This window comes from Canis lupus, chromosome 3 (assembly GCF_003254725.2).
Source record: "Canis lupus dingo isolate Sandy chromosome 3, ASM325472v2, whole genome shotgun sequence".
Lineage (NCBI taxonomy): Eukaryota > Metazoa > Chordata > Mammalia > Carnivora > Canidae > Canis > Canis lupus.
In genome coordinates this window covers 40,739,615-40,763,900 of record NC_064245.1, presented here as the reverse complement: position 1 = coordinate 40,763,900, position 24,286 = coordinate 40,739,615, and the positions used below count along the sequence as shown (strand labels likewise).

The 24,286-nt window shown below is 43.2% G+C and overlaps 1 protein-coding gene and 1 long non-coding RNA gene across 3 annotated transcripts in view; one reads left to right on the top strand and one right to left on the bottom strand.

Moving 5' to 3' along the window:
• The window catches only part of ADAMTS17 (ADAM metallopeptidase with thrombospondin type 1 motif 17), a 326,151-nt gene that overhangs the window by 142,449 nt on the left and 159,416 nt on the right, over positions 1 to 24,286 (bottom strand). The window contains exons 9-10 of the mRNA XM_025436907.3: positions 17,356 to 17,496; positions 15,392 to 15,542 (exon numbers count right to left, since the gene is read on the bottom strand). Coding sequence (XP_025292692.1) covers positions 15,392 to 15,542; positions 17,356 to 17,496 — 292 coding nt within the window. The remainder of the gene's footprint in view (positions 1 to 15,391; positions 15,543 to 17,355; positions 17,497 to 24,286) is intronic.
• Positions 923 to 23,465, top strand: LOC112653085 (uncharacterized). 2 transcript variants are annotated; one of them, XR_004814753.2, is made up of 4 exons: positions 923 to 1,069; positions 16,550 to 16,761; positions 22,029 to 22,118; positions 22,961 to 23,465. It is a non-coding gene; the product is annotated as an uncharacterized LOC112653085 (long non-coding RNA). The 2 variants fall into 2 exon arrangements; XR_003131912.3 differs by lacking the exon at positions 22,029 to 22,118.

Genomic DNA, 24,286 nt, shown 5'->3' with positions numbered 1-24,286 from the left:
TCAGATATCAATAGTACTGAGGTCAGGAAACTTTGCTATAGATCAACTCAACAATAATGATAAAAAGAAAAATAGTAAGTTACAGTGGATATAAGAGCTTCTAACTCTAGGAAACAAACTGAGGGTTGCTGGAGGGGAAGTGGGAGTGGGTAGGGGGTAACTGGGTGATAAGCATTAAGGAGGGCATGTGGTGTGAAGAACACTGAGTGGTTATGTGCAACTGATGAATCACTAAATTCCATCTGTGAAACTAATAATATGCTATATGCTAATTAAATTGAATTTGAAGTTAAAAAAAAAAAAAGTTATGGTAGAGAATCCTCCGAGACACCTTAGCTGGGTGACCAAGGTTAATATCACCAGGACCGCAGTCCCCATTTATCCACAGGGGATATGTTCTAAGACTCCCAGTGGATGTCTGAAACCATGGACAGTACTGAACCCTATATATACTGTTATTTCCCATACGTACATATTTATGGCAGAGTTTGATTTATGAATTAGGCACACTAGGCCACCTGGGTGACTCAGTGGTTCAGCATCTGCCTTTGGCTCAGGTCATGATCCTGGGGTCCTGGGATCGAGTCCTGCATTTGCTCCCTGTGGGGAGCCTGCTTCTCCCTCTGCCTATGTCTCTGCTTCTCTCTCTGTGTCTCTCATGAGTAAATAAAATCATAAAAGGAAATAAGTTAGGCACACTAAGAGATGAAGACCAATTACAAAACAGAACAAGTATAACAATACAGCGTAATAAAAGTTTTGTGAGTGTGGTCTCTCTCAAAGTATCTTATTGTATTCACTCTTTTTTTTTTTTTGTATTCACCCTTCTTGTGATGACGTAAGATAATAAAATGCCTATATCACCTGATGAAGTATATCATCACTTGATGATGTAGGCATTGTGACATAGGGATGGGCTACACCTGACCTGACCACATGCCACAGTTGACCGTGAGTAACTGAAACCACAGAAAGCAAAACTGCGGATAGGAGGCACCACTGTAACAGGATGTAATGTGGTCTCCTTCTCGATCATTAACAACCTCAATCTGATCATGAGAAATCTCAGGTAAAGCCAGATCACAAAATAACTTAGTGGTACTGTTCAAGGGATAAGGTCATGAAAGACAAGGAGCAGATGGGAGGAGACCAAGGAGATGGGACTAACTAAATGCAAAGCAGGATCCCAGAACAGAAAAGGGATATTGGCAGGAAAACCAGTGACCTCAGCATGTACTTTAATGAATAGTATTGTACCAGGATTCATATCCTGATTTGATCATGGTTCTAGGATTCTGTAAGATGCTGACACAGAGGGAAGCTGGGGAGTAGGGGGAAGGTATATACTTTCTGTACTGTTTATGTACAAAAAAATTTTTTTTTAAAGATTTTATTTATTTATTCATGAGACACACACAGAGAGAGGCAGGGACATAGGCAGAGGGAGGAGAAACAGGCTCCATGCAGACAGCCCCATGCGGGACTCAATCCTGGGACTCCAGGATCATGCCCTGAGCCAAAGGCAGAAGCTCAGCTGCTGAGCCCACCCAGGAGTCGCTATAACCCTTCTTTAAATCGAAAGCTACCTCGAAAGGAAAAGTTAAAAAATAACACCACCATCTGTATTTAAATAAAAAAAGAGGATGGGGGCAACTCTTATTTACACAGGTATTGAACAACTCTAAAATATAGTTAAGAGAAAAAAAAAAGCGAGATCTACAACAGCGTGGCAGGGTGCTCATATTCATATGAAAAAGTATGCAAATAGTGGTATTTTGCATTTCACACCTTGTGCATACACTGCTTACTCAGAAAACAAACTGATTCTGAAAAGTCACACCAAGAGCCAAGCATCTGTGGTAGAGATGGTCTTTGCTATCATTACTTAGCACCTGCAATGCATATTTACAAAGTATCTGTCAGATAAATGTAAAAATGGCATTTTGGCTTTTCTGGAATGAATTCTTTTTTCATCCTCAAAACCACTGCCTCATTCAAGTCCTCTTCCTCTGGACAAATGCAATCATTTCCTGCAGGCTGTCTTGACTGCAGTCTTCCTCATGCTCAATATATCTGCAGAATCTCTTTGGAAACACAGATACCAACTTAACCCATCCATTGTTCTCTTCAGGACTCACTTAAAACCCCTATGACATAGGACCTCCCCTCTCCCTGCTGCCTCCACGCACCCATGTACTAAGTGCACCTGACTATCCATATCCCATGGATCCTCTGCACCCCTACCCAGGCTGTGGCTTCTCCCAGGTGAGCTTGCCCTGCCCGGTCTCCAGGACCCCCTCCCTGCAGGCTGGGCTGCACCACACGGGAGAAGTAAAGTGAACAATGAGCATGACCTGCTGCCTGTCATCAGAGAGCTCAGTCTAGGGAAGGAACCAGAACTGAAAAAAATCAACAGAGTCACGAAATCATCCTCCATATTCTACAAGGCCAAATCCAGGACTTTGTAAAAGCTTTCCTTCTTTTCTCCATTCTCACCAGGAAGAACCCATTAGGGTTCTAAGAGCACTCCACACCAACTGGTCCTGCCAAGTGACAGTGCCATGTGTCTTACCTGCTACCCCTTTGGCTCCCCTCCATCCTGAATTCCTAGGGGGCATGGGCGGTCTTTCATCACCTCCTCCTCTCATTAGTTGGCACATGCCTGGAAGCAAATGGTACCCACCAAAAAGGCCTTGCTGAATATGCAAATGAATGGATGAACGAATACATTCACGAGTGAGGCCATGCACTGCTTTGATAGCATGAGGGAAAAGCTGATCTACTCTAAGCATTTACTAAGCTCAGGCATCAGGCTAAGTACTTTATCAGAATTATCTCATTACCACTCATGTCAATCTTAGGAGACAGAAATAATCACTCATCACACTTTGCAGTGACCTACCCAAGCTGCAGAGCTGGGACCTTTCCTGACCCTAGAAAAGACACTCTTATCCACTGGTTATAATACAGTTCTTGATGGGTCCCAATTTCCTCTTCTACTTCCTCCCCCTACAATCTCACATCCTCTGCATCAACCAGGCACGAGTGTTCATCACTGTTTCATATTTGCAGTGGAATGGAATGGTTTGGGCCCTCTGCCTGCAATGTTCTGTTTGCAAGCACTGCTGGGCAACATAATCTTGGCTCAACTGAAATGTACAGCCACTTAAGCCGCATCAGGGGTGGGGTTGGGGGTGTACTGGCTCCCCCAACTCCTGGCCAACATTGGAAACTAGGATGCTCAGCTTGAGACCAACTCCTGGATAAGAGGAATAAAGGAGAATCATGTTTGTAATGTACAGGTAATATTTTATCCCATCCTGGATTTTAACTTTTTGTTAAATGGTGAAAGTATCAAGTTTTACAGGAAAAAAAAACTTTAATAGAGTCAGATGGGAAAGTAAAAAAACCCAAAACCAGAAAAAAAAAAAAAAAAACACACACACCAAACCAAACCAGCAGCAGTGGAAAGCTACTGGTCTGGGGCAAAGAACAAGGAAAATGAAACAGCTGTCTTGTTTTAGCATCTGTTGCCTCACTGGCTACATTCAAGGTTTGGCAAAAGTCGTATCAACTACATTTTGTAGCAGAGTGTCTCCAGCAGCTGCGTGACAAATAAGCCAATGCCAAGCTTCCTTCCTGGCATACTGTGAAAACACAGGCAAGGTCTGAGTTCCTCCTAAGACAGCACTGTTCATGCATTCAAAGCTTTACCATTTTTCTTCAACTGGTGGTGTCTGGTGACCGTTTTAAGTGCTGGGAAGGTTGTTTTGATTCTCTCCCTTACTGGGCACCCATGAAGTATTTGGAGAACAGCTCTGTCTCAAAGCGTACTGAAGGCGATGGTTATGTAAAAACCCTCAGAAATGTGTTGCTGATAACACAAGCCAAAAGGGAGATAAAATAAGAGCTGGATGAAAAGGTTACTAATCTAAATTTTCCACAAGTACTACTGCAGTTTGAAGCCTTCCCCCCGGCTGGCATGCCAGCCCCACTTCTGGAAGGCTCCCTGAGTCCTGAGTCCTTCCATGTCCTATAGGTTGCAGAGATGGTTACCTGGCTGGGGCCACTTTGGGTGGGGGGGAATGGGGGAGGCTGCTGGGTGAAGGCAGGGCCAGGGTCCTCGGGCATCTGCTGGCAAGGGGAAGGGATCAGGGATAAGAAATGGCAGATAACACACAACTTGCAAAGTCTGGAGAGCTCTCTGAGGAGGCAGTCTACTGTAAACTTCCAAACACTTCTGGAAAATTGAGGCCATCTGCTGCCAAAGCCCAACAGTTTTGAGAGAGGCTGCAGATGCTGGGCAGGAGACTGAGACTAAGGCAAGCAGGAGAGCTTTCAACCTGGCACCCAACCCAACATCCTACCGCGTGGCCCTGTCTGTCTGAGAGGGGCAGGGAGAGGCTGTGGCTTGGGCCAGCCATCCACTCTGGCCAGGTACGCAGCATTAAAGGGGCAGGTTTCATTTAGATAGGCAGTTCCCAAGCCCCACTGAGTGCGAGATCCCCCAAGAAAGCTGTCTTCTAGAGACTCAAAGGCCAAAGATCTGAAGGAGGGCATTAAAACTTCTGATATCCTTGGGAGGAGCTTCTAATGACCCACTCAGTTGAGAAGTGACCAACATCAGAGAGAAAGAACCTATAGTTCCAGGTGGAATTCTGATGCCCTGAGCTTCCTGGACCCCACAGGGATCTCTAGCCATCAAGATGCCTGTGAGAATCTCTGTGGGATTTGGGAAAGTTTGCAAAGAGCCTTTGCATCCCGGGGACTGGGGCTGTGCCAAGACAGAGCTACTGGACACTTCACATTAATTCCTGGTGCTCCCAGGGTAGCAGAAGGAATGTCAAGAACAGCATAAGGAAGGATGTGGAGAAGGACCAGCCAACAAGACTGTCAGCTAAACAGTGTCCTCTCTGCCACTGGCTCCAGGATGGAAAAAAAATGGTACCAGCTAACCTTTACTGAGTGCATGTTACATGCTAAGTACTCTAACTCATGTGTTACTCAGTCCTCAGAATAACCCTATGTAATATGTAAGTAGAGCCATTTTTCCCATTTTGCAGATTGGAAAACTGAGGCAGAAGAGGCTGTGTAGTTCACTCATGAGGCAGAGGCAAGACATGACCCTGGGTGTCTGACTTGGGAGACTACCTTCTTAAACACTATGTGATATGAACAGCACCTCCACACTGTACTGAAAAGCTGAGAGAACTAAATAGGAAGAGCAAACAACAGGTAGAAAGAAGGCATAAGACCCTTAAATGCCTATTATCATTCCAGACACTCTCGCCTTCCTGAAACAGCTGGCCTACAGCTTTTGTGCTTGATACTCAAAAAAAAAAAAAAAAAAAAAAAAAAAAAAAGGCAAGCAAGCAAGCAAGCAAGCACGATAGGCCCATCTCCGTCCATTGCAAATGCCATGATGTATAGGCACACTCTTGCTCTGGTCAGTTATAAGGCTGGTGTTCATCACTTCCTACACTAACTTCCTTTCCAGGTGGGGTGGTCATGACTTTCAGGGCAACCATGGTGGAATGTGTTGCCAAGAAGGCTGTAGGGTTAAGGGATAAGTGGTCATTACATAGCAACTTTCAACTCAGAATCTCCAGGAGCCAGGGTGATGAGCAGGGACGGATATATATCTTTCATGCTGGAAAAGGGTGGGGGCTTTAGGAGGTTGTGGTCATTGTCAGAACATTGTCCTAACTCCCCACTTCCCGCTCTGGTCTCCAGGAGCAATGTCACATTCTTCCTTTCAGTTGGCGATACCTACACCTTGGGCTTTCTTACCCCTTGCTTCACTCAGCAGGATAGCTGAGCCCCAATAGCTTTAAAGTCTTATTAAATAGTGACTATGCTTTCCAGTGACTTTCCTGAGACAGGAGGAACTTGTAATCATAAAGAAGATGGATTGAGCTAATTGCGTAAAGTTCATTTCCCCTTTGTAATAAATATTTACCATCCAGTGTTTATAACTTTTATGTTTGGACTTTCTTAAATGCTTTATTGAATTAAAAACATCACATTACCATTGGCTAAAAGAGGAGACAGCTATATTTGCCAATAATTGCTGCAAGAAATGCCAACTATTGATGCCAATTTTTTTTGGTAGTTCATATTTCCATAGACAGCTTTGAGCCTTACAATACCAGCATTTTGCAGACAGACATGAAAGATGTAATGGTGATGGTGTGGGGATCTCCAGAGCCCTAGACATGAAAATGGACTGTATTTTAATTTTTCTTGGTTCTCTTGTATGCAAATCTTTAAGAAGGCAAGAAATCTGGTTAGTATTTGAGGCTAGGCTGCTCCCAAAGCAACTGTTTTTCCAAAGTCATTTACCCTATGCCTTTGAATGAGGAAATGGCTTATAATTTTGATTGATCTTAAAATGCCTATGAATTGTGTCAAAGAACATACACAAAGTCCCAGTCAGAAGGAGGTTCTGTATTTAAAATCTGTCTAAAGCCTGTAAACACCTTTGCAGAATAATATTTGTCAATGCATAATTCTAAAATTCATAATATTGCTAAGGAAACAATTAAATTTAAGTATCATCCAAAATACAAAAATAAATACCAACTTGTAACACAGTGACCCATGTGTTTTTTGGTCAACATATTACCTGAGAACATCTGGCTCTGGGTCTAATAACCACTGTAATTTCAAGATTATTTATCTATTTGAGAGAGAGAGAGAGACAGACAGACAAGAGAACAAGTAGGGGGAATAGCAAAGGGAGAGGGACAGACGGACTCTTGACTGGGCAGGGAGCCCAATCTGGGGATCGACCTCATGACCCTGAGATCATGACCTGAGCGGAAATCAGGAGTCAAATGCTTAATCGATGGAGCCACTCAGGCACCCCTAACCACTGTAATTTTAAAGTAGTAGTGAGTCCAAATGATAATTTGAGATAGCAGCTACAACTGTCACGCAGTATGAACTATCTGGGCGTCTTAATCCCGACAGTCATGGGTGCTGCTAAGACGGTTGTGGCTTACTGCCAACATCCATGGGTGAAGGAAATACAGTTGACCCTTGAACAACACAGATGTATGACTGCTGACCCCCGACACCATTGAAAATCCACATGTAACTCTTGGCTCCCCAAAAACCTGATTGCCAATCACCTACTGCTGATTGGAGGCATTCCCAATAACATAAGCAGTTGATTAGCACATATTTTGTATGTTACCTGTATTATATACTGTATTCTTACAAAAAATTTAGTTTAGGTAAAAGAAAATGTTAAGAAAATCATAAGAGAAAACACACTCAAAGGCGCCTGGGTGGCTCAGTTGGTTAAGCATCTGCCTTCGGCTCAGATCATGATCTCAGGGTTCTTAGATCGAGCCCTGCGTCAGGTTCCCTGCTCAGTGGGGAGCCTGCTTCTCCTTCTCCCGCTGCCTTTCCTCTCCGGTTCATTCTCTCTCTCTCTCAAATAAAATAGAATCTTAAAAAAAAAGAGAGAAAATACATTCATAGTACTGTACTGTATTTATATATATAAAAAAATCCATGTAGAAGTAGATTCATACAACTCAAACTGTGTTGTTCAAGGGTCAACTGTACTCATGTCAGTTACAGATTGGAGAAAAATAAACTTTCATTATCCTTGTTCACAAAACCTCTGAAATCTATCTCTGCAGATCCTGGTTCAGAACCCCTGCTTCTGTACAATAATAAAGATGTGTCTATGAAAAATACAATCCTCTGAGACGATAGGCCTCTACATTCTGCCAGGGATAAGCTTTTGTTCCTCATAAAAGGCAGAAGCAAAATGAAAATTCTTCTCACCGGTAGTCATGGTGGTTAGTATTTTTCTCAAAATATAATCTCCCCAGTTTCTTTTCTTCTTATTTTTATGGGTCTGTATTTCAGAAAAAGAATAAGAAAATGTTCAACTCCTCAACACTGGTGTATTTTGTGGTTTTCTTCCTTTGGCGGTGTCCAACCTCTGTTACGTTTTATTGTTTTTTTGTGTGTGATAGGTTTAAAGTTCTAGAAATTTCTAAAACATACACACACACACCCCACTTGCCTCACTGATGTTTAGGTACTTTTCCAACCTATCCCCCTACTGCTCTGCAAAGGCATGCCAGCTGAGGGGCTTGCCAGTGAAGTTCTCACCATCAACAAGCTTTGGGGGAGCCTGAACCTGAAAACATGGACAGTGTTCCCAACTGTCATATGTGAGTGTGGTTTGTAAAAGAAGAGGTTCCTCCAGATTTTTGGAGTTGTAATGGCTTTGTGATATTCATTCCCCTAAAATTCCTGGCTAGGAGTGTTTTTCTTTTCACTGTATCTAGAAAGTAGTAACTTTTTTGCCTATTAAAGGGGGCCTCATGTGATTTGGAGAATTTTACTGAGAATTCTGCATCACAGTCCCCTCTGAAATAACTGGAGATCCTTAACAGGTCATGATGTCATGGGAGTGATTTTATAAAGAACTGGACAGCTGGAGAAATGGGATGCACACAAGGGCCACATGGAGACTCCCCATGCAGAAGCCCTAATGTCAACTGCACCATTTTCTTAGCAGAATGGAGTATAAATGACTAACATGAAACGTGCACTTACAACCCACCTTTACATAACCTAGTTCTAATATGCTTAAGGGGTCACAGTAATATATGTTCACATTTTGTTTCATTTGTTGGCTTATTAGCTATAACTTTGTTGTATTAGTTATTGGTTGATTTATAGTTTCTTTCTGTGCAATTATTCTATCTAGTATATAGTGCAAAAAACCTTACAATAGAATCTGACCCTTCCTCCTGTTCTGGCCTCTATGTGAATATCATGTGTTTTACTTTTATGAATGTCATAAACTCTACATTACTGTACTGGTTTCCCATGGCAAAGCTACTAGTGTTTCCTACTGCTTCTCTTACAAACATTGCTGTAAATTTAGTGGCTCGTGAGAACGCCAATTTCTCATCATACAGTTCTGGAGATTGAAAATCCAAAATCAGTCTCAATGGGCTTAAATCAAGGTTTTCACAGGGCTGGTTCCTTCTGGAGGCTCCGAGGGGAGAGTCTATTTCCCTGAATTTTCCAGCTCCTAGAGGCTGCCTTGCTCTCCTTAGCTGATGGCCACCTCCTTGCATGATTCCCACCTCTTCCTTCTGCTGTCATGTCTCCTACTACCTACTCTGATCTCCTGCCCTCCTCTCAGTAAGGACTCTTCTGATTATATCAGGCCCATCCAGATAATCCAGGAAATATCCCCATCTCAAGATCCTTAATGGAATAAAATCTGAGAAGTCCCTTTAAGCCATCTAAGGTAAAGCTCACAGGTTCTGGGGATTAGGACATGGGCATCGACCATGACTGTATTCTTATTTTTTTCTTTAAGACAGTTGTTTAATCAATCAATGATCTTTTAAAGATATTTGAGTATATTTAAGTATATCATATATTCACCCATGTAGTCACAACTTCCAGGGCCCTTCATTTCTTTGTGTAAATTGATATTGCCATCTACTATAATTATCTTTCTGCATGAAAGATTTCTGTTAATATTTCTTACAGTATGGGTTGGCCAGCGATGAATATTTTTAGCTTTTGAAAAACAGAAAATCTCCATTTCACCTTAATTTTTCAAAGAGATTTTTGCTGGGGGTTGATTTCTAAGGTCACAGGCTTTTTTTCCCTCAGTACTTTAAAGATGCTGCTCTACCATCTTTAGGCTTGCATTGTTTCAAATGAGAGATATCTGAAAGGATCAAACTCTTTTCCATCTTTTTTACCTTTGTTTATGTGTTCATAACTTCTACTCTGGCCATTTTAAGATTTTCTCTTTATCATTATTTTTAAGCAAATGGATCATGATAAGCATTGGTCTAGATTTCTTGTTTATGTTTCTTGTGCTTGAGGGTCATACCTTCTTGGATGTGTGGGTGTATCATTTTCATCAAGCTTGGAATTTTTTTTAGCCAGTATTTCTTCAAATATTTCTGTCCTTGCTCTCTCTCATTTCCTTCTGGGGTATCATCTGCATATACATCTTAGGCCACCTGAAGACCCATAGCTCACTGATACTGTCTTCTTTTTCTTATCTGTCCTTTTTCTCATGTTTCATTTTGGATAATTTTAATCACTTTGTGTTCAAGTTCACTGATCACTTCTGCAATCTCTCATTTCCTAGCAATAGGGTCTTTTTCACTTCAGATAGTATAGTTTTCACTTCTAGAGGTTTCCTTGGCATCTGTTTTATGTCTTCCATATCTCTACTTAACATGTTCACTCTTTCTGCTACCTTCTTGAACCTGGACAATGGTTACAATTACTGTTTTAAAGCCCTTGTCTGTTAATTCTATCTTTTGTGTCTTTCTCGGTTAGTTTTGATTGATTGATTTTTCTCCTCATTATGGATGTACTTTTCGGCTCCTTTGAAGGCCTGGTAATTTTTTATTTGATGCTAGACATTGTGAGTTTTATTTTATTAAGTGTTGGATGGTTTTCTATCTCTACAAATATTTTTGAGCTTTCTTCTAGGACCTGGTTAAGTCACAGGGCAAGAGTTTGATCCTTTCAGATTTTGCTTTTAAACTTTATTAGGTGGCACTAGACCAACATCCAGGATAAGGCTAATTTTGCCACACTACTGATGCAACACTCTTCTGTGCACTTCACATGAGTTCCAGAGATTGTTTCCTCTAATATTTTCAGATGGTCTTGGGTAGTCTTCTCACATGTACGTTACTGAGTACTAAGCTAAAGATTCATGGAGCTCTTGTGCACATTTCTGAGGTTCTTTAAAAAGCTTTTTATTCTGTGGTACCTCTCTCTGTGAACTTAACTTCCTTGGCTTCTCTGTGCTTCCAGTTCCACTTCCTCAACTCAAGAAGACTTGTTTCTTCTCTGTTCTCCCTCTCTGTGCCACAGCCTGGAGACTGTCTAGGAAGTAAGCCAGGATAATCAGAGGGCTCACCTTATGTCCTTGACATCTCTCAAGGATCACAATTCTTTCTTGTTGGATGCCCAATGTCATGAAAAATCACTATTTTATATAGTTCATTTGATTTCTTAGTTGCTTAGTTGCAGGTGCGAAGGTAAATCTGGTCCCTGTTACTTCATCTTGGCCAAAGGCAGAAGTCAGAATAAGAAATTAAAGGCAAAATTGGGACTGTGGTCATTTCATTATATGAGATCCAACTCAATCCTCAAGGGAATTAAAGAATAGTAATGGTTATAAAGATCAGTTTGGCATTGGATTAAAAGACCTTTATGATTGGTTCTGGATGTCTCTGGCTGCCAGAAAAGTATAGGTTTTACATAATGCTTAATTTTTTCATGATCCTGAGTTCAATACAGAGAAATGCTGATCCTACAGATGTACACAGACAGATTAGTTCTGTTTTCCACTGGATGGGAGTCAGTGTTTTCCAGAAAAGTAATAATAGCACAAATATCAGCTCAAATACCTCAGTGCTGATGCTGTGACAGACTCAGTTCTCAGCACCTTATGTGTAGTGACTCACCAGGAGCCTTGGATTTCAATGATGGCACTAATGCACAGCATAGAGACACACAGAGATGGTCACCAGAACCAGCCTACAGTCACTCACCACCAGATCTACTGTGCTGCTTTGAACAATTTCTTCCCTTGGGAAGAAGGCACAGGAAGGAATAGATCCCTGCAAAAAATTTGATGGAGTCTTATATGTATGTTGGCTGGAACTCATGACCCCGAGATCATGACCCGAGCCAAAATCAAGAGTCACACACTTAACCAGCTAAGCCACCCAGGCACCCCTTACCAAATTAAAATTTTATTTTATTTAAAATTTTTTTTGTTATATATATATTTTTAATTGGAGTTTGATTTTCGGGGAATACAAATTAAAATTTGAAATAGCATGGTCAGGGTAGGCCTCCTTAAGAAGGTTACCTCTGAAAAAACAAAGCCCCCCAGACTCAAAAAAAGATGAGGCACCTAGTCACAGGGACAAGTGAAGGAAGAGTGTCCAGGGAGAGGATGCAGGCAGCATGAAGCAGAGTGTGTTGTATTCCTGCCAATAGCATGCCTTGCCAGTTCAAGAAAGAGCAGGAAGGCAATTTAACTGGAACAGAGTGAGTGAAGGGGATGCCGAATGAAGTGAGGACAAGTAAGAGGAGAAGCGGCTCATACCCACACCAGAAAGTCAGTGTTACAGGGAATAAGAAAGAAACAACACTCTTGCTCTTCTGCTATACTGAACACCAGCTGAAACATAGACCCATAAATGTATAACATGAGTAAACAGATGATAAAACAAGGCTTAGAATCCCTTAGTTGGGGGGCGTCTGTGGGCTTAGTTGATGAAGTGTCTGACTCTTGATTTTGGCTCAGGTCATGATCTCAGGGTCGTGGGATCAAGCCCTGGGTTGGGCTCCGTGCTCAGCTCTGCTTAAGACTCTCTCTCCCTCTCCCCCTGTTTGCTGTCTCTCTCTCTCTCTCTCTCAAATAAATTAATCAAAACAAAAAGAATCCCAGAGCGGTGTGCTGCATAGTTTGGCTTTGAGTCCTATGGTGTGTTCCAGGCCTAGGGCAGTACTCGCAAAAGATCTTGTCCCCAGCTGGCCTCTGCCTCTCCCTTCCAGCAGTGCCTCTTGTGGGTTAGCAGGACATTTTTCTCCTGAGTGAAGTTACCATCATCTGACTGTGAGATTTACAATGAAGGAAGCACCCTCGCCACGCAAGCCGAAAATTTCTGCCAGTTCCCTGAGGCTGCAGGTCATCTAGTCAGATGTGCTGACAGGTGCTTCTTCACTCTGGCTAGGTACTGGGGAGAAAAACGTCCATTTCATTTTATTTAGTACTGAAGTACTCTCAAAGAAAAGGCAAGGGGGAAGATATATTTTGTGGTTCTGGTGAGCTATGGCAATTCATTCTCAGCTTTCCTGTAACTCACAAAATGAGAAGATCTCACTTTATATACTTGTATCTTAAGCTTCTAGGGCAAAAGAAAAAATCACATAGCTAAGCTGATCAGTGCTTGTTGACATTTCACCATGTTCTTTGAACAAAATGATGCTAGCAAAGGAAAATGAAATACCAGGTCACCTTCCTCCCTTTTGGGGTTTGTCTTTAAATGACTATACATGGCATTTCTTTTCTCCCTCGGTTATACACACACCTGGGTTTAGTCTGCAGCCCACCCCTCTTCCTGACTGGGTGACCTTGGCATATTACCTAAACTCTCTCAGCTTTTGTCTTCTCATCTGTTAAATGTGGTTCAAAGCCTCTGCCTCGACAATTATAGCCAGGGTTTCTGTGCCAGTACATGGAAAGTTGACCCTTCCTAAGCACTCCCTCTGCCTGGGAAATCATGAGCTCCCAGTATAGATATCTCCTTCCTCTTATCCCTCCTCCTTGCCCAACTGGTATACAATTGCCTGGGTCCTAAGAGGCAAATATGACTGCAGTTCTCAGGAGGGAGGCAATCTCTGCCCAGCTTCCCCTCCACACACACACACCCCTGCCCTCTGTCCATCTTGCCCCTGGTTGGGCTAGTGCAGCCTGGCCTGCAACATCCCACCAACCCTGAGGAGACCCCCACAGTGAGCTGAGTGGCTGCTCTGTGCCCTGTGACTCAGCTGAGCACCTCCCTTTTCTCCACCCTGGCTGCCCAGGGCATCTCTACTCTTCCTGAATGCTCAGGGTCCTCTCCTGGGGTTCCATCCACATGGATTTTGTGCTGTCACCACATCATCAGAGGAGCCTCTGAAAGCTGCCCTTTCTGATGACTCTGGGCCATCAGGTACTTTTAAGGACTGAAGCTGGGACAGGCAAACAAGGTGCTTCCTGGCTAGCACGTGGTATATGAAGAAGAGTGTTAATGGTCAAGGCCAATGGTGAGCACCAGACGCCAGTGGCAGACTGCCAGAGATGATTTCATCCTGGAGCTCACTGCATTTCCCCATAGAGATGTCCTTGTACCTTCCAGGTTCGAGGCATTGGGGTGTAAGGTGGGAGATGGCTCTCCATTACCAAGGTCTGGAAAGGACCCTTCCTGGCACCTCCGCAGGGGGATGGAAGAGGATTCAGGACAAGGCTGTGAACAACTGCCCTTTGGAGAAACAGCTGGCAGGAGGTGCTAGACTGGTTTTGAGGTGCAACCCTCTTCTGCACCCCAAACAAGGGCAAGCAATGCTCTACCTGAGGACTCGCCCTGATTTCCTGAACCAACTCCCACAGAGCCAGGAAGCCCTTGAGGGGCAGCATCCTGCCTTATGGGCTCCAGGCTGACTTGTTCTGCTGCCTGTGACCCTGGGGTCTCATTCTGGAGGCATAGTCCCTGGTGTGTCTGTCTTGGAGTTGGGTCTTGCCCTGGGTTCTTGCTCTGGGAACCTGTCCAGCCCTCCAGGCTCCCTCCCTGGGACTCGATGCCATCCTGAGCTCCAACACCAGGACAGCCCTTCCACTGGGTGTCTCCTGAGTCCTACATGTCCCCACCCCACCTAGTTCTCCTGCTTCTGTCCTTCTGGCTCTGCTCCCCTACCTGAGCCAACTGCCAGCTAGAACACAGGCTGCTCTGGCCTTCCCCTGGGCCATGGCATGGAGATGGCACTGCCCCAGGTCCTGGCACATCCATCTTGGCACCTCCATCCCCAGGGGTGGCCAGGCCACAGCTTGCTGTCTACAGCATAGTGAGAAAGTGTGTGCTCTGTGGGTAAACAGACCTGAGACAAATCCTTGCTCTACTTTCTACTAACCAAGCCATTTTGGATGACTGCATAACCTCTGATGCTTGGTGTTACCATCTGTACACTGGGGAGAGCAATCCAGAGAGCCTGTGGTAAGGGCTAATCTGACTCACACATTAGGTAACAAAGGACAAAACACATGAGCATTGCTCACTGAATGGTAACATCTTAACAGGGTTATTGATGCTACTATCAAATAGCCAATTTATTATTTATTAGATGTTCTTGACCTGACACTTTCCAACACTTCACGGCTTTTTGCTGCTTTCCATAGCTACCCAGGGTTTAATATCGGGTGACATCACATCACTTCCAAGGAGGATGGGTGAATTTTCTTTTCCCTAGTGTCCTAAATTTTTCATGTTACGCCATTAGGCTATGAAAGAAGAAAGAAAGAAAAAAGAAATGCCTTTGGATTAAAACAAAACATTAGGTTCTTCTTGTTGGTAGGGACTCTGAAGTGTGCCCCTATAAAGCTGCCTGTGTGTGAGGAAGTGTGTATGTTTATGTGTGAGGCTCTCTATGCGTGCACCTGTGCAACTGCCTGTGAGGGTGTATGTATATGTAGGCCAACGTAAGTGAAAATGTGCATGCACGTATGTGTGTGTATGTTTGTATGTGGCATATGGATAGCTGTATCCTCCGACAGAAGCCAGATGCTCCTTCCTGTGTCAGTCCTCCGGTGGCTGCTTACCTCCATGTTTCTGCAGAAGGTGGCGTTGGTGCCAAACAGGATCTGGCACTGCTCGTTGGCACTGTAGTGCATGCCCGGTAGCTTGTGAGGGAGACGCACCACGTGCTGGCTCCGGGGGTCTGTGACCAGCAAACAGGTGCTGACTTTCGACCTGAAACGGCCAAGAGGCAAGTTGACTTGCAAGTGTACGTACTGCTCAGGTGTTTGTTCTGTCAGTCAAGAGAAGGCAAGAAGGATGCATCTCCAAATTACCTATGGAAGATGACTCAGGCATTGGATATGTAGATTGTGCTTTTTTTCCTCTCTCTCTTTTTGCTCTTTTTCTACCTGACTGAATGCAGATCTTTACTGCAAAGGCACTGGGAGTTTAGCAACTAGGAAAGGGCCTGAGAATAACACCCATGAGGCTAATGTACTTTTCTCAAGGTTGAGCTTTCTTGGATGAAAATGCTTTTGAAATAGATTCCTATGGTATTTTCTTAGAATATGCCTTTGAGCAAAATTACTAAGAGTGAAGAAAAAAATAGAAGTTAGGATTGTTTTTGTTTTATCTCAAATAAAAACAAAGTGTTTATTTCCAACTCTGCAGATTCACTTGGAGGGCCTGTGGCAGGCTGTGGTCACTGACTGGTATATGTGTTCCATCCCTGAAAGCTGGCTGGTGGCACAATCTGCAAAAGACATCAGGATTGCAACCAGGGTAGAAATGTCCACAGATGTTGTGAACAGCTCTGAGAAACTAAACTGGGGGAGCTGTGAGGCTATGGCTCCATTATGAGGTTATATACTTGAATGCTTTGACTTCTCAATTCCCCAAACAAGGTAGATGGTAGTGGAAAGGAAACCCAGCCTCTTGCCAAAATTCTTGAAGAAAAGAATTACATACAAGTACACTCAGGCTGACGCTGGCCCAGCTCTCCCAGACTCAGACCCACACAACACTTTAACAAAGGCATGGGATCAGCAACATGTAAATGAGCAAATGAAAATACCCTCCTTTGTTTCATTGACCCTTCTAGGAAAAATGAAAAATGTCAAGTGGCTTACAACATTTCATTAAGGTTCTGTGATAATAAGTACTCAGGAGGAAATAGATTATATTAAAACTAACAAGCCCATTTTTAAGACTTGTGTACCACCTTATTTCCCCACCCACAGGAGATGTAATGAAAGAAGACCCAGGATGAGGACAGCAGGCAGAGTGACGCCTTTGGCTGCTCCATCCCGAATTCACTAGGTGCTTTAATGTGTTACTGAGCTTGCAAAGCTCTGTAGGCAGGGAAGACTCACTTGAGTCCCTTTCATCTCCATGGAGTGGACAGATGAATCCGACTAAGTAATGAGGTGATCTGGATCTGCGCATCAAATCTGTAAGTTTATCCCTGAGGTCTTGACACTAAGGGACCCTCCCAGTACATGAGCTAAGACTTTGTTTGACAAAGGCCCAAAATCAGATAGCCAGTTCTTCTGTAAAAACTGCAAGTGGAATGGTACAGATACATTCTGCAAAGAAAGTGCCAGTGAGATAGAGCCTATCCCCACATGTGAGGGAGGTGAGGAAGCCCTGCTCCCCAGAAAATGTGCTCTCCATCAAGGGAAATAGCCTCAGCACTAAGGAAATGTCTTTTTCTGTAGCACCCAAGGGATGCTGCTAAGGGAGTATCCATTCAGGGTCAAAATACCTGGGAGAAATGAAGTAGGGTTCTTTTCAAGTCACAGTCACTGTGTTGACATTCAGTCAATCAACAAAGCATTTATGAATAGCAGCTGGGTGCCCAGCATCATACGAGACACACACTTGGGAGGAAATTGAGCCAGATATGGGAGGTTCTGTACCTCTTTAGGCCAGCTCAGAGTTCTAAGAGATTCATTTCTCCTTCCCACACTTGCTAAGACTCTAATTGTTGTGCTTTCTGGAAGTACCTTCTATTGTAGTGATTGTACAGAATGATTCAAGGACTTACTTGAGGAAGTTTTCAAGGTCATCACGACTGCAGGAGGACCAAGAGAGGTCACTGGGATTCCGGCCCTTTACCCACTCTCCTGACATGATGTGGGATCTGCCAGCACAGGATGAGTGGTCATCGTCATGGTTCATCCCCAAGCTGCCCGAGGGAAAGTAAGAGGAGAGAGGGACACTTATGCTACAGGCTTTCATCTCCAGTTCCAGGTTCCAGCATACAATGCTAACTTAAGTCAAATCTGAAAGACCAAGAGTAACACAGGCTGATGCCCTGTACTTGGCTACTCTCAACAGAGCAGACCAAAAGCCATGAGCTTATAGAGAAACAGAGCGATGGTTTCCTTACTTCATGCATGAAGACTGATAGAGCAAATGGAATACCACAGCATTTGTTAAATAAATGAATAAATGAACCTATAATATCACAGTTAATATAGAATTATATAGCTGCTGCAGGAGGGAAGCTCCCCAGAACCCACAACTGCACACCTGTGTTCAGAACACTGTGGGGCTCTGCTTCTGGCGCAGCTGTTCCTAGCCCATGACCCCTCACTGCCCCGGCTGCCCCACAGTGATAGAACTCCCTCCTCATGCTCCCTGGGAACAAGGAGAGTGCAGGCAGATGGCACCCGAACATGGATTAATATAGAATTAACTGTGATATTATAGGTTCAGATATTATAGGTCTTAAACTGCAAGTTTCTGATAATTACACTTGTTTTTCGATACTAAAATATGTCCATGTTAATGATTGAAATGTTTTGCTGCCCTATGGGCAAGGGTCTTTTATGTCCTACTCCATCTAAGAAAGAAAAAAGAAAAAGAAACCGGAATTCTGACTCATTTCATTATAGTTGTGGCTTGTGTGAGGCATGTGATGTGCACATCCAGTCGGTAGACACGCGTTCTCAAAGAAAAAGCTTTCACCTTTGCCGTGAAACTGATGAAAAAATTAACATTTTCATGGCTTAAGCTAAAATAAAATATTTAAGGCACTGAAGTATAATTTCTTTGTTTCCTCACTTGTACCAATTTTTTTGGTCAGTTGGTCAACTGACTACTATCCTGTCAGAAGAAAGCACACCTATGTGTTGATGGCCACATTTTCCCATGGCCTGGACCCCTCTACTAGACTTTACCCTGAATAATGCCCTCCCTCTGCATTTCCCAAAGGCTCTTCCAACTCCCCAGATTCCGTCAGGGTGGCTTTCTATCCCAGCTTCTCTAACAGTGACCAGCACAGAGTGGGTACTCTGAGTGTTTATTGAATGAATTCTCTATTTAATACTGGCGAAAGCATCACAACATCGGAGAATCCAGATCCATTACAGGGGTGATAAGTCTACTACAGTGATGACGGCTTGTTCTGGTTAGATTCAGTCTTGCCTTCCTGCCAAGAAATCCATCCAATTCAAGTGAAACGAAGAGATTGTCAGATAAGTCTGACCAAGAGGAATAATTTAGATCTATTTCTAATGGTACTTTGCTGAATGAATCCTATTTTTCAGTGCCACTACTCAATTTTTTAGGTTTTCTTTTTTTTTTTTGCCTTATTATCTATCCATACCTACAGCTATCTATAGCCATCCATTTGCCTGTCCAACTATTATCTCTTTGTTTTCTGTTAACTTTTAAAGGCACTAGCTGGTTTTTCAAATTCATTTAGCAGAGGATGTTAAAAGTCATCTGAAATTTTATTTTGGATTTGATTTGATATCTTTAAATAAAACCAGTGATGGAGTTTTCTTTTTCTTTCTTTTTTTTTTTTTGTATTTTTTTATTGGAGTTCGATTTGCCAACATATAACACCCGGTGCTCATCTCATCAAGTGCCCCCCTCAGTGCCTGTCACCCAGTCTAGATCTTCTGAAAATGCTGATAGATTTCAGTGACCTCTGCTAAATGTGTAACGGTTACAGAAATAAGATGTCTCATGAAGAACGTGACTTCATCCCATCTTCAATGACAAGGCGTAAGCATAGCACGCGGACCAGATGAAACTGCTTTGTTGTCAACCCTGGAGAACCCAATCCAACAGAGAACCCACCCATGAGTCTGTTGTTCTTCTAGCTTTGCACTTTCATAAGCCAGTTCTCATCATCCTGGGCTGGGATCTCTTGAGAGAGAGAGAGTGGCCACCAGATGGGTTTTTTCAAACAACAAGGATGTTGTTTGGGAAACCACAATTGGAGGAGCTCCAAGCCCTGGCAGAGTGGCCTCACCACATATGGAGGAATGTTTCGTTTGTGACTGCTTCTAAGTTTTCTCCGGTGGTCAAGTTGGTTGTAAAATGAAAGAGACTCCTTTGCTCGCACTGCCAGACTCTGCTGGCCAGAGGGCCTGGTCTCTCAGGAGACAAAACTGTGTTTTAAACAGTGCTCAGAAAAGCTGACTATGCCGTCCACAACTGTATGCCTGCACGGTATGTTATGTTAGTGTTTCACTATGCTGGCCCCAGAAAAGGACTTCCCCAAGGAATGTTCCAGTCAGCAAGATCAGCCAAGAGTGGGATTCTTGGATTTCTGCAGCCTGTGTCTAACACAGATCATGCTTGATCTGGTTTAAAATGCTCAAATGCTAACTAAGTACCTCATAAATTTACAGTTTGATGAACTAGCATTGGGCTGGGAGTCTTGATATTTGAGGTTTATATAAACTACTGTTTAGGCTATTTTTAGATTAATTTCGGGATTACTGGACTGAGAAATGTATGTTGTTTTAGGTTTATGTTCCGGGGCATCTATTACTCCTGGCAACATTATATTTAAAAAAAAAAAGAGTAGCATTAAGCATACACAGTAACTCTAACTTTAAATAACAGTGGGGTTAAGGACATAGACAGGCTTCACATCACATGTGACCCAGATTTATCAGACACAATAACCACTTAATGGCTTGAGTTTATTTTATCTTAAAACAAATAACACACTGCTTCTGTATTTGCTTTAGGAAAGCCAATATATACCATGCAGGAAATTCTAAGAGAATCCCTACAATGTTCAACCCCTCCTAGCTTCACCCCAAATTCTGAAAACCATGGAGAGGGCTGGGTGTTTTAGACTTGATATATATACCATTTTGAAAGCTTTGGTTTTACCTGGCTTTGAGCCTACCTGTCTGTTTCTCAGAAGCTTTGGGGTTTTGACTTCGGGTATGTAATCAGATCCTACCTCTCCTCAAAGTAGTTTTGCCTGGAAACCTAGGGAAATGGCTCCTGTGATGTAGCCTCTCCACTGAAGGGGTCCTCAGCCAGGCCAGGCCCTAACCTAATAGCCCTATGAGCACACTGACAGTCCCTTTTCAGCTCACTGATGCTACAGTAACAGGGAGGGCTCATGGCAGTTTCTAGGAAATGATAGGCAGATTTGTATTGTTACTATTACTCTACATGATAATAACCAAAACACCAGCTTTATAGTAGGAGGAAAATTCTCAACTGTCAGTGTTTCTTTGCCAAGAACCATACCATGCCTTCAATCTCCAGCTACTCAGAAATGTCACCTACAAGTGCTGAAAGTCACTAGGGGTAACGGTTTGCACTGGCTTATGCAGGTTAAATTGTCATAATCATCCATAACTCCATTATGGGGAACAAAACAGAAGGCAACAATAACATCAAAATCCTCTCACCCCAGAGAAGTCTTTGTTTTTATTTTTGCTCAAGGAAATGAGCCTACCAGCCTTCAGGGATTCAGTAGCAATGCAACCACCAGAGTAGATCTGGGGTCTCTACAGATTCAGTGTTACCTCCTACACATGCAGGATCATCATGGTATAAATAATCCTAAAATATCACATAATTCTGAATCACCAGTGGTGAATAATGATCCATACAGCACTGGTACTACACTTTGCTGTAGTAGATTACATCATAGTAGGTGAAAGTGGATAAGACATCTATAGTATAAACCGTCTCTCTTCACTAGCAAGAGTACTAAAGTAACAAAAACACTCACATTCTTGAATTTCTACAATAATAGATTTTGATGTCAGATAGAAGAGTCAGCTCTGTCCTCTCCTCACTCTTGCCTGGGATTGTGTATGTGTGCACGTGCGTGCGTATGTGTTTATTCATACCAAAGATTCATATCATATAGGCTTTTAACTTTTCATTTAACAATTCAATTAACTGCTAAAAAATTTATTTAACAAAAATTCAATTAAGAGAGGTAAAGAGAGACAAAGAAAAGAAAAGAGAGAAGGAACATAGCCTGGGTAATGGTACCCCTCATTCCAGGACCTGAGCATGTATGCTTGTGTGTGTAAGAGCATGCATGCCCTAAGAGAGTGTGACAGAGCTGTGTATCTGCCCTCCTCCCAGGAGTCTCAGGGCCTCCCTGTGACCACAGCATCATACAGAGGGTGATTCTGCTGTTTCACAAAAAATGGTGCCCATTTTTCATACAACATGGGCATGAGGTATGGAGTCTTGACAGGTAAAGTTTAAATTTCATCTGATGCTTGAAGAAAAGGTTGCCGGTTCCCATAGTGGTAGAAAGATTGGATGTGATGGACTTGGTGTCCAGTGCCTGAAGTGGCACTTTTGAAAAGTGATTTTTAGAGGTAATGTTGATATTTTCACCTTTTATTCTTGTTAAAGAATCTCACTGTACAAAGTGCTGTGGCATTACTGTGCTATCATTTGGCCTGAGTATTTTCACTTGTATTTTTACAGCTTCCAGATGAGGCAAACACTTCCTCCATCCTTGATGAGTCCCTTTGGGGGCTGTAAAACGAATGTGATTTGTTGGAAGCCATACACCAGGTTAGACTCCTCACGGCTGGCCAGTCTCTTTTTCCTGAGACCACCTTTCCAGGCCAGGTGGACCAGAGCAGGCACCCGTGCTACTCAATGATGAGGCTTCACCCCTTCCAGCACCTTCCCCCACAGACTCCCCTCTGCTTAGACATGTACACAAACTGCAGCTGGCTTTAATCTCCATATGGCTTCCAATTTTTTTTTATTGTTTTAATGAAAATATGTAAACAAAGAGATGATAAAATTCAAAGAAATACATGTACCCCTGTGTTTATAACAGCATTATTTACAACAGCCAAGATATGGAAGCAGCCCAAGTGTCTGTTGACAGTGAATGGATAAAGAAGATGTGGCAAATAAATGGAATGTTATTCAGCCACAAAAAGAATGAAATCTTGCTATCTGCAGAAACATGGTGGGAGCTAGAGAGTATAATGCTAAGTGAAATAAGTCATTCAGAGAAAGACAAATACCATATGATTTCACTCATATGTGGAATTTAAGAAACAAAACAAACAAAAAGAGAAAAGAGAGACAAACCAAGAAACAGACTCTTAACTACAGAGAACAAACTGAGGGTTGCTGGAGAGGAGGTGGGTAAGGATGGGTGAAATAGGTGATGGGCATTAAGGAGCACATTTCTAAAGGAATGGAAGTAGGGTGGGAAAACACACACACGTGCCTGAGGGAAGGCAGTAGCCCCCCAACAGCAAGCCCAGGTGCCCTCAGAGAGCTGCAAAGTTAGTGAGGGAAGTGGGGAGATGCCATGCCAAGGGAAGGTGGGCTCGCGGTGAATGGAAAAGTTGCTACCCTATTAAATGCCTTTATGTCCCATTTTTCTTTTGCAGTGAGCTCGCTGAAGAGAATGGGTCTGTTCTGCAAGATGTGGCACAGGGACTACAAGTGTGGGACCCCTCAACAGCAGCTTTGCGGGAGCCTCAGAAGCCCAACTGCTCTCGGCAGGCAGTCATCCCATGACTGCAGACTCCCCCAGGATGTCTGTGAAGGATGATTGCTGATGACCACTGGTCAATGCCATATGTTGCCCTTTGTAGGAAGAGGATGAAGATGGGGGCTCATGGCACAGCATCTTGTTTCTTTTCATCTCCTAGTAGCAGATCTAGGTTTGAACACACAGGTCATGCTCTTGCATGTCTCCCTGCACATCCAGCAGTGGAGGTTGGTAAAGGCTCGAGGCACACAGGCCTGTAGGGCTGAAACTGTTGTCATCTTTGTGAAAACCTGTTTCCTGGCTCTGATAACTCCTACTGGCTCACCAGCCCAGGTGCCTCTGGTCCTGCCCACCCCTGACAAACATGGTCCTGACATCCTAAAATGGGCCACCCTTCCCTGCTCCAGCAGCTCTTAGAACAGGGCAGGGCACACAGAAGGGCTCAATAAATGGCCATTAAATAAATGTGCACATGAACATCTAGGTCCATATGGCAGCCAAGTAGCACACAGAGCAGGGCTACATGTGGTGTCCTTCCTCTGCCTCATTAACATAAGGCAATTCCATGAAAGGATGGTCCCCAACATGATCACATGAGTGGCACCTCCTTGGGAGGTTCATAGCCTTCTCTACACAGTGTCCTTGCTGCTTAAAGCAGTCTCTGAGTGCATTCAGAACTGATGCAAGCAAACATGCATGTCACTACTTCCACAGACTTAACAATCAAATGGTGCTTGAAAATTTTACCTCCCTAAAAAATATCTGCAAAATTATGTTGACTTCTGACCTGAGAAGACATTCTATAAAAGAGGAGGGAAAAGTGTGAAGGAGATTCCAGGTACATATTCCAAAGAAGTTTAGAATGGTAGGTACATTGATGGAATAAGGATCTAGCTTCCCAAGGGGACTGCTCTAGAGGTGACAGCACTGATTCAGCTGGAAAGGCTGTAGAGTGTTAAGAAAAAACTCTGCCTCTAACAAGGAGTCAATTCTCCTTCCTTCTTCTCCTTAGTCTTTTTTTTTTTTTCCAGGATTATCTTTGGGTATTTTAAGAACTTTACTCCCATATGTGTTTTGGCTTGTTGAGTTCCACACAAAGCCCTTTTAGCTTGGGACTGCACTGAATAACCTGATTTCTAGAATCATTGAAGTTTTGAGTCTTGCCAGCCTGGGACACAGGCACCTGTTTATCTTTCCAGGCTTTCTTGAATGACCTCTGGCA